Source organism: Ovis aries, chromosome 5 (genome assembly GCF_016772045.2).
Source record: "Ovis aries strain OAR_USU_Benz2616 breed Rambouillet chromosome 5, ARS-UI_Ramb_v3.0, whole genome shotgun sequence".
NCBI classification, from domain to species: Eukaryota; Metazoa; Chordata; class Mammalia; order Artiodactyla; family Bovidae; genus Ovis; species Ovis aries.
In genome coordinates, this window is record NC_056058.1 from 43,565,832 (window position 1) to 43,576,933 (window position 11,102).

Consider the following 11,102-nt stretch of genomic DNA (forward strand, 5'->3'; position numbering starts at 1 on the left):
AGATATCTTAGTGTAAAAATATAGCCAACCACTCCTGCATTCCCGACTTCTGGGACCAGTTTCCTCCAATGGCAGTTTCTTTTCCTCTGTCTGTAAATCTAGGGTTCTGGTCTTAGGCTTCCCTTCTCATGCATCTTCTTTCTTGCACAATCTCATCTACTTTTTTTTTTTTTTTTTGGCACTTTCTTGGTTATGGGAATACCATATTCTTTCGGGCTTCTTCCCACCTATTGGCTGTTTCATCTCAATCTCACCTACTCTTACAGGCCTTAGTACCTATCTATATACTAATGATTTCCATATTTCTATCTCTAACCAAGATATTTCTCTGGGTTTCCATAAGAAGTGGAAGCCTGCAAGAAATCCCATAAGGCTGACCCACACACTACCACAAACTCAGATAATTAAAAACTAAATGGATTATCTTCTCCGCCAAACCCATTTGTTCTTAAGAGTCCTTTAGCTCAGTGAATGGAACCAACATTGACCTCAAGGCTCGAGCCAGAAATCAAGACACATTTCTCCCTCAGGTCCCATATTCTCTCCATCCACTTCTCTCCCTAGTTCAAGTCCCCTCAGCTCTCTTATCAAAATTCTTACTTACTAAATGGTTTCCCTGAATTCCCTCTGATCCTCTCCCATTCATTGCCCACAACGAAACCTGAGTATTATTTTAAAATCATGTTTGTGATTATGGCACTCCTTCAAGGATTCCCCATGCCATAGGACAAATTTGAAGCTACATAAAATGGCTGGTAAGGACTTACAGGATTTGGCCTCTGCTCACATTCTCAGCCATTCTTCCCTAGCCTATAGAATATTAGTTTCCCAATTTTCCAGCTTTGTGTCATCACTCTTTGCGTTTGCTAATGCTGTTCCAACTGCCTAGAACACTGCCTCGCCAACTATTTCCTTATGTCTCAGCTGAGATGTCTGCAATAAAGAGGTTCCTTTTATATATTATTCTACATTTCCTCCTTCACAGTTAATAATAATGCTTTATTATTATTTGCCTATTTACTTGTCATTCCCATTGGACAGTAAGTTCCATGAGGGTAAGATGTGTGTGTTTTGTTCAGGCTATATCCCCCATGCCCAGTACAGTGCCTGAAACAATGAAGGCATTTAAAAACTTTATCAAATGTATTAAGCATACTCTCATCACCAGCAAAGTATCACAGCACCAGGGAAAATATCTTGGTGACAGAATTCTGGGATCTTTCCTTTTTTATATAACTTATTGCTATAAGCTTTGGGGATTAGCTTTTGTTCTGCCTCAAGCCTTCCTCCTAATTGGCCAAATAATTATCTTAGGGTAATGAATCACCTTAAAGGCACCATCTGTAAAACTTTGTTAGTCCCTTTGTACTTTCACAACTTTTACTGAGTGACTACTACATGCCAGGTACTATACCAAGATCTGAGACTATAACATGAGCAAAAATAGACATGGAAAAGTGCTTTAAAATATCACTTTACATATTCTGCCTACTACACAGCTATGACCCTCCTCCTCAGTGCTCTAAACATGCATAAAGATACACTCAGTTGACACCCTAAGATGTTCACTCTTTTTAACAGTTAACACCCTGACTACATGCAGAATTTTGTTATCTTTGAGAATCAAGCACTCTCTGAATTCCAACTTCTAAAATTCGGTTTTAGCAACATCCTCTTTGGTCTTCCACAACCACACTGAGACCTCTATAAACATAGTATTTCTATGTGTTTAGACTTTCTCTAATTTTTCTCATCAATGTTTAATAGTTTTCAGTGTATAGGTCTTATTTTCTCTAAGTATTTTATATTTTTGATGTCATTACAGTGGTATTTTTAATTCAGTTTCTGAGTTTGCTAATACGCAGAAATACAAATAATTTTGGTATATTGATCTCCTATCCTACAATCTTCATAAACTTACAGCTTAGTTTTTTAACTTTACTGTAGATTCCATAAAATTTTCTACAGAAATGATCTTGTCATTTGTGAATAAAGACAGTTTTATTGCTCAAAACAAACAAACAGAGAGATACCACTTCACATCCACTGGGATAGTGATAATCGAAAGACAATGACAATACTGGGAGGACACAGAAAAACTGATACATTGTTGATGGGGATATAAAATGGTATAGCCACTTTGGAAAAAACAGTTTTGCAGTTTCTTCAAAACGTTAAAACATAACCTCACCATATGATCCACTGGTATTCTTGAGTTATCCTATTTCTATTCCCCACTCCCCAGTTCCTGGTAGATTTGTAGACCAACAGCCCCCAAATCATGGTGAAAACTAGCAGCCTAGTAGCCACCAGAGGAAGCTGTATCCCCTAGCTATAGGGTTGGATCTCCTCCAAAGCCCCATTCCCAGGTAACTATCATTATCTAACATGTCTGTCAGATTACTGGAAAATGCCACTAGAAGTCTTGTCTTCACTGACCTAACTCAGAGCTTGCCCAGGGCAAAGGGCCTTTGTCAGAAACAATTAGCATCTACTAAATAACATTACTGGAGAAGGCAATGGCAACCCACTCCAGTGTTCTTCCCTGGAGAATCCCAGGGACAGAGGAGGCTGGTAGGCTGCCGTCTATGGGGTCACACAGAGACGGACAAGACTGAAATGGCTTAGCAGCAGCAGCAGCAGTAGCAAATAACATTATAGCCACCTGAGGGAGCTATAACAGGACAAACAACAAGCTGACCAAAATACTTAATTAAAAAGAGAGGCTGGGAGTGAGATGTCCATAAAGGATTTGGAAAGTTCCAACATATTACTTAGAATCATGAAGGGTACATGCCCAGCTGTGCACACACTAGGAAAGACCTGAGATTGTCCCTAAGCTCTCAGTCAGTTCAGTTCAGTTCAGTTCAGTCGCTCAGTCGTGTCCAACTCTTTGCGACCCCATGAATCGCAGCATGCCAGGCCTCCCTGTCTATCACCAACTCCCGGAGTTCACTCAGACTCGCATCCATCGAGTCCGTGATGCCATCCAGCCATCTCATCCTCGGTCGTCCCCTTCTTCTCCTGCCCCCAATCCCTCCCAGCATCAGAGTCTTTTCCAATGAGTCAACTCTTCGCATGAGGTGGCCAAAGTACTGGAGTTTCAGCTCTAGCATCATTCCTTTCAAAGAAATCCCAGGGTTGATCTACTTCAGAATGGACTGGTTGGATCTCCTTGCAGTCCAAGGGACTCTCAAGAGTCTTCTCCAACACCACAGTTCAAAGTCTGGTGGAATCTGGGTTCTACACAAGCAAGAAGGGCTAAGTTGTTAACTCTCTGCCTAAACACTGAAGATATGCCCCAACACAGAGAGAGAAGGAGCCTTCAGTAAATACCCAGTTAATATGGCTGAGAGATTTATTAGTTTCACGAGTTTAAGGAATTCTCTGTTCAAACATTAGCTGACCAGTAAGCTAACTGAGCAGATTTCAGTGGTCACATATGACAAACAATACAGACTTCACAAATTAGTTCAGGAAAATAACTAACAGTTACAACTGCAAACCTTGAGACATGGGAAGTTCTGATCTCCAGATTGCCACAATGTTTTATTTTACATGTCCAGTTCTCAACAAAAAATTATAAAATTTCCAAGAAAATTCCCCCAAAAAGGTGTGCAAAGGAAGATACATGCCCATGCATAAGGGGAAAAAGCAGTCAATAAGAAGCTTTGCCTGAAGAAACCCAGATATAACCTGCAAGAAAAAGACTATTCAGTTCATTTCAGTTCAGTCGCTCAGTTGTGTCCGGCCCTTTGTGACTCCATGAACTGCAGCACGCCAGGCCTCCCTGTCCATCACCAACTCCCGGAGTCAACCCAAACTCATGTCCATCGAGTCGGTGATGCCATCTAACCATCTCATCCTCTGTCGTTCCCTTCTGCCCTCAATCTTTCACAGCATCAGGGTCTTTTCAAATGAGTCAGCTCTTTGCATGAGGTGGCCAAAGTATTGGAGTTTCAGCTTCAACATCAGTCCTACCAGTGAACACCCAGGACTGATTTCCTTTAGGATGGACTGGTTGGATCTCCTTGCAGTCCAAGGGACTCTCAAGAGTCTTCTCCACACCACAGTTCAGAAGCATCAATTCTTCTGTGCTCAGCTTTTTTTATAGTCCAACTCTCACATCCATACATGACTACTGGAAAAACCATAGCCTTGACTAGATGGGCATTTGTTGGCAAAATAATGTCTCTGTTTTTTAATATGCTGTCTAGGTTGGTCATAACTTTCCTTCCAAGGAGTAAGCATCTTTTAATTTCATGGCTGTAATCACCATCTGCTCTGATTTTGGAGCCCCCAAAAATAAAGTCAGCCACTGTGTCCACTGTTTCCCCATCTACTTGCCATGAAGTGATGGGACCAGATGCCATGATCTTCATTTTCTGAATGTTGAGCTTTAAGCCAACTTTTTCACTCTCCTCTTTCACTTTCATCAAGAAGCTCTTTAGTTCTTCTTCACTTTCTGCCATAAGGGTGGTGTCATCTGCATATCTGAAGTTATTGATATTTCTCCCAGCAATCTTGATTCCAGCTTGTGCTTCTTCCAGCCCAGCGTTTCTCATGATGTACTCTGCACAGAAGTTAAATAAGCAGGGTGACAATATACAGCCTTGATGTACTCCTTTTCCTCTTTGGAACCAGTCTGTTGTTCCATGTCCAGGTCTAACTGTTGCTTCCTGACCTGCATATAGGTTTCTCAAGAGGCAGGTCAGGTGGTCTGGTATTCCCACCTCATTCAGAATTTTCCACAGTTTATTGTGATCCACACAGTCAAAGGCTTTGGCATAGTCAATAAAGCAGAAATAGATGTTTTTTGGAACTCTCTTGCTTTTTCCATGATCCAGTGATGCTGGCAACTTGATCTCTGGTTCCTCTGCCTTTTCTAAAATCAGCTTGAACATCTGGAAGTTCACAGTTCACGTATTGCTGAAGCCTGGCTTGGAGAATTTTGAGCATTACTTTACTAGCGTGTGAGATGAGTACAACTGTGCAGTAGTTTGAGCATTCTTTGGCATTGCCTTTCTTTGGGATTGGAATGAAAACTGACCTTTTCCAGTCCTGTGGCCACTGCTGAGTTTTCCAAATTTGTTGACATATTGAGTGCAGTGCTTTCACAGCATCATCTTTCAGGATTTGAAATAGCTCAACTGGGATTCCATCACCTCCACTAGCTTTGTTTGTAGTGATGCTTCCTAAGACCCACTTGACTTCACATTCCAGGATGTCTGGCTCTAGGTGAGTGATCACACCATCGCTGAGTATCTAGGTTGTGAAGATCTTTTTGTACAGTTCTTCTGTGTATTCTTGCCACATCTTCTTAATATCTTCTGCTTCTGTCAGATCCATACCGTTTCTGCCCTTTATTGAGCCCACCTTTGCATGAAATGTCCCCTTGGTATCTCTAATTTTCTTGAAGAGATCTCTAGTCTTTCCCATTTTATTGTTTTCCTCTATTTCTTTGCACTGATTGCTGAGGAAGGCTTTCATATCTCTCCTTGCTATTGTTTGGAACTCTGCATTCAAATGGGTATATCTTTCCTTTTCTCCTTTGCTCTTCACTTCTCTCCTTTTCACAGCTATTTGTAAGGCCTCCTCAGACAGCCATTTTGCTTTTCTGCATTTCTTTTTCTTGGACATGGTCTTGATCCCTGTCTCCTGTACAATTTCATGAACCTCTGTTCATGTCCCTAGTTCATCACTCTATCAGATCTAGTCCCTTGAATCTATTTGTTACTTCCACTGTATAATCATAAGGGATTTAACTTAGGTCATACCTGAATGGTATAGTGGTTTTCCCTTCTTTCTTCAATTTAAGTCTGAATTTGGCAATAAGGAGTTCATGATCTGAGCCACAGTCAGCTCCTGGTCTTGTTTTTGCTGACTGTATAGAGCTTCTCCACCTTTGGCTGCAAAAAATATAATCAATCTGATTTCGGTGTTGGCCATCTGGTGATGTCCATGTGTAGAGTCTTCTCTTGTGTTGTTTAAATATGTTCAAGGTAAAAGGAAATCATATCTAAAGAACTAAAGAAAAGTATCAACAGAATGTCTCACCAAATAAAGGATATCAGTAAAGAGAAAGAAATGATTTTAAAAAAAAAACTAAGTGGAGGGGGGAAAAAAACAGTATTAAGAAAGCAAAAAGGCAACCCAAAAGAGAAAATAATAGCAAACCATGTATCTGATAAGGATCTACTATCCAAAATATAGAAAATGCAACTTGACAATAGAAAGACAAATAACCCAATTTAAAAATGGGCAGAGAACTTGAATAGACATTTCTTCAAAAATAAACAAATATAAACTTATTTTGCTTTAATTATGACATCAAAAGCAAAAGCAATCAAAGAAAGATATTCAGTCATGTGCAACTCTGCGACTCCATGGACTATAGCCCACTGGGCTCCTCTGTCCATGGGATTTCCCAGGCAAGCATACTGGAGTGGGTTGCCATTTCCTTCTCCAGGAGACCTTTCCGACAACCCAGGGACTGAGCACAGGTCTCTTGCGTCTCCTGCATTGGCAGACGAATTCTTTACCACTAGTGCCATCTGGGAAGCCCAGACAAATTGGACTCCATCGTATCTGAAGACAAAAATGCCTCTTCTGAATTTTTCATTTAAGTGGAATTTATACTTACATGTTTTTTGCATTTGATTTTTTTCAACATGTTTTCAGGTTTCACTCATTCTGTAGGATGCATCAGCAATCAATTCCTTTTTGAGGCTGAATAAATCCCATTATATGGGTATACTTAATTTTGTTTATCATTCATCAGCTAATATACATTTGTTTCTACTTTTCAGCTATTTTAAATAATGCTTATATGACATTCCTGGGCAGGTTTTTATGTGAACATATGCTATCAATTCTCTTGGATAGATACCTAGGAGTAAAATTGCTGGGTCATATGCTAATTCTATGTTTAACTTTTTGAGGAACTGCCAAGCTGTTTTCCATAGCAGCTGCACCATTTTACATTACCACCAGCAGTGTATAAAGGTTCCAGTTTCTCAAATTCCTTGCCAACATTCGTTCTCGTCAATTTTTTAAATTACAGCCAGTCTAGTGAGTGTGAAATGGTACCTCACTGCGATTTTTGATATGCATTACCATAATGACTCAAGATATTGAGCATCATTTCATGTGCTATTAGCCATTTGTATATCTTCTTTGGAGAAGTATCTGCTAAGTCCTTTGCCCATTTTTAAATTGGGTTGTCTTTTTATGTTGAATTGTGTTTTGTACAATCTAGAAACTAGTTGCTTATCATATTTGATTTTCAAATATTTTCTCCCATCTGTGAACTGTCTTTTTACTTTCTTGATGGTGTCCTTCAATGCACAAAAGTTTTTAATTTTTATGGGGTCCAATTTGTCTACTTTGATTGCTTTTGCTTTTGAGGTCATATCTAAAGAACTATTGCCTAACACATGGCCACACAGATTACCACCTATGTTTTCTTCTGAGTTTTATAGTTCTGGTGCTTACATTTAGGTCATTAATCCATTTAGAGTTAATTTTTATATATGATATGAATTATCATATTTTGGATTCAAACAGTAAGTTTCATTCTCCCTTATTTTGTAGTGAAATGCTCCCAAAATGCATAGAACTCCATATTACAATGATAATAATTCTGTTCTATTAGCTCTATGTGCTTTTGAAATTTTTTGATTCATTTTATTAGTTTCAAGATCATTTACATTTTTACTCCATTTTGATTCTATTAAGCCATTTTTGTTTGTTTTAGTGAACTACAGTTGAATCAAAATATTGCATCAATTTCAGATGTACAGCAAAGTGATTCAGTTATATACATATTACTTTTCAGATTATTTTCCATTATAGGTATTATGACATTAACTATAATTCCCTGTGCTATAAAGTAAATCCTTGCTGCTTATCTATTTAACATATAGTAGTTTGTATCTGTTAATCCTATACTCCCAGTTTAGCCCTCCGATTTCCCCTTTAGTAAGTCTGTTTCCTATGTCTGTGAATCTGCTTCTGTTTTGTATATAGAGTCATTACTATTATTTTTTAAATTCCACATTTAAGTGACATATTTGTCTTTCTCTGTCTGATTTAACTTAGTATGATATTCACTAGGTCCATCCATGCTGCTGCAAATGGTGATGTTTCACCTTTTTTCATGGCTTGGTAATATTCATATGTGTATCAATGACATCTCAATTGTCTGTTAAGCCCTTGGGTTATTTCCCTATGTGCCTGAATTTAAACACCTAAGTTCAAAATTCTTACTTTAATTTTACCCCCTCTTTGAAGTTTTCTGCTCTTAGACTGGTGTCTCCCATTATTCAAGAAATGTTTTTAGTCTACTACAGGCAAGACACTATAGGGATAGAGATAACTATATCTGACTCCCTATCAGCACTGTTTATTAAGCACTTAAAATATACCTAATACAGTGCTAAATACTACATAGCTATTACCTAATTTGATCTTTACCAGAAAATCTGTGAGATACTATAGCATTATTTTACAGATGAGGAAACTGAGGCTCAGAAAGGTTAGATAATTTTCCTGGGGCCACAGAGTAATAGGACTACCTTTCATTATGTAACTGTGAGCTACACAAGTTGTGTGGTTATCTATAGATAAGCTACTAGGTTAAAACCTAGCATAGTCTGACTCCAGAGACTGTGTGCTGCCTCCCCTTGGATCCATTTGGGCAAGGAAATTACAATCTGAGTCCTAGATGCCATTACAACAAAGCTGCAACAGGAGATGCACTGAGACAGACTATTAGAAATTAAGGTGTCTGAAAAAGCTTAGGCTATCCAGATGTTATGCCTAATATCACTTACTATGTCTAACTTTACAGAAAGTAGAGTTCATGTTGGGAACAAAGTATGTCCATAAAAACCTGCTGAAATAAACAGTAATTAAACAATGTTAAAAGGCAACACTAAAAATCAAAACAGTTGATCTTCTTTCCTTTCTTGATTTAAAAGACAAGGCTCTATACTCCTCAGCCACTTTCACTCCTTTCTTTCCCTAAAGGCATCCATATTCTCTTGCCATTCCTCTGGCTTAGCTTCCAATTCCTACTTCCAAACCTCCCATCATCTGGGCTGGCTTGACTTTCGATGTCTTAATATATTTCACTAATAAAAGACACCAGAGTTGACTGCTGATTTTTCTATACCTCCTTAGCATCTCAGAGTTGGTCTGCTTTATAGTTACAATTATTGTGTGTTCAATATGTTTTTTGGTTCTGTGACTGAATTATAAGGTAGTAATTCCCCCAACCTTCTTTCCGTTTTCACAATGTTGATATTGTACAGAAAAATAATTTTAACAACTTTCATAAAAACAGAACAATGTTTAAAAGGCACTTACAATTCACGGTTTTCCTATAGTTTGGGTTACTTTGAAGCACTTACATTATTATTGTGAAGATATTCAATTGCTCGAAGAATCTGGAAGAGGTATTTTCTAAGTCGTTTACTCTCTAATCCGTGACAATAATGTTGTAACTCATCTAAAACTGTGTGGTCAATAAATTCAAACACCAAATGAATTTTCTTTTTCTGTCTAAAAACTTCAATCAGATTGACCAGGTTTTCATGACGAAATTGCTATCAACAAAAGAAATGGATTTTTAATAAGTATCTCATGCACCATAATTTGCACATATAAGACTCATATAATTTTAAAAAGAGGAAAATTCTGTTTCTTTTCCTCCAAGTATTTCAATAAAAATTTGATTTGCTTACATTTCTATTTTTTAATGTTTATCTATTTCATAGTTAATATTTATAGAACAAAGGGCGATATATTGCTTTACTTCAAGTTGACATTTGGTTGCTTAAATAATTCAGAGTTAACATGATGAAATATAACTTTGTATTCTGCTAAGAGATATTGTCCTACCCTTTAAATTGGCTGTGATTAAAAGGTCCTTATGATTTCAAATGAGCACGAATTCCAGTGCCATTGAGCATGTAATCTGAATTTATAGAAATTAATTACTGAATTTGGTCCTGAACTCTCAAGAGTAAAATGTAAGTTCCAGGTGGAGATTATAAATTCATCACACTGTAACAAAAAGGTATAAAAATATCTAGAAACTTTTCAGATATGTGAAATACCAATTTATATCCATAGGAAATTTATATAAATATACAATTATCTGTGGGTACATTTTTGCTCATTGTAAGATTATATTAAGCAATGAAACACATTTTTACATTGGTAAGCACTCACTGAAGATACTTTCAAAATGTCAATAATGGAATATATCAGCTTAGAAAACTAAAAGAAGTTTAATATTTTATGCTGCTTATTCTATTTTTTAACACACTGACTTAATTATAATCAATTCTCAAATATTTAACTTTTTCAAATTACCAAAAATATTTATTCATTTGGTTAAAAATTAAAGGGTATATTTTTGATGTTGGATTCATCAAAAAGTTAACTTGTATGAAAAAAAATTGCCTTTATTCCAATGGCACAATATCAATTTTTCTAGTTATCTGTACTAATATACAAACTAAAGTCCTCAAAACATGACTAACAGAAAAACATGCCAAAATATAATGCCAGATTCCTTTCCTATTTTTGCTCCGATTTCCCTGGTTGGTGGGGCACCAGAGTGCTACAGCAACATGCTGGCAGTAGCAAAAAAAAAAAGACTGCCTTTGGATACTACAATATAATCCTTCAACTATGGAAAATTACTGTTTTCTTGCCCAGTTGTGATTTTAAAGGCCAAAGCAGAGAAGGGTGAGTGCAAGTTAATAAGCATAAAGGAACATCCATCCAGGGGTACTGGAGAAGGAAATGGTAACCCACTCCAGTATTCTTGCCACCTATATCTTGTCCATGGGATTCTCTAATCGCGTGGACAGAGGAGCCTGGTGGGCTGCAGTCTATGGGGTCGCACAGAGTTGGACACAACTGAATCGACTTAGCAGCAGCAGCAGCAGCAGCATCTAGGGACAAGGGATCAGTGTCTTCCTCAGATAAACCGTGAAACCCCCAGAAATACTCCACTGTCCTTTTTCAGGTTATTTTTGTTTTCTTTTATAAACAGAAAACTTTTCTACAGATATTCCCACTAATTAACC

At 37.6% G+C, this 11,102-nt stretch overlaps 1 protein-coding gene across 2 annotated transcripts in view; it reads right to left on the reverse strand.

Annotated features, from left to right (window-relative positions):
• The window catches only part of CDKL3 (cyclin dependent kinase like 3), a 57,104-nt gene that overhangs the window by 19,401 nt on the left and 26,601 nt on the right, over positions 1-11,102 (reverse strand). For both annotated transcript variants that reach the window (XM_060415743.1, XM_060415744.1), the window contains exon 2: positions 9,414-9,608. In XM_060415743.1, the coding sequence (XP_060271726.1) occupies positions 9,414-9,608 (195 nt within the window). The remainder of the gene's footprint in view (positions 1-9,413; positions 9,609-11,102) is intronic.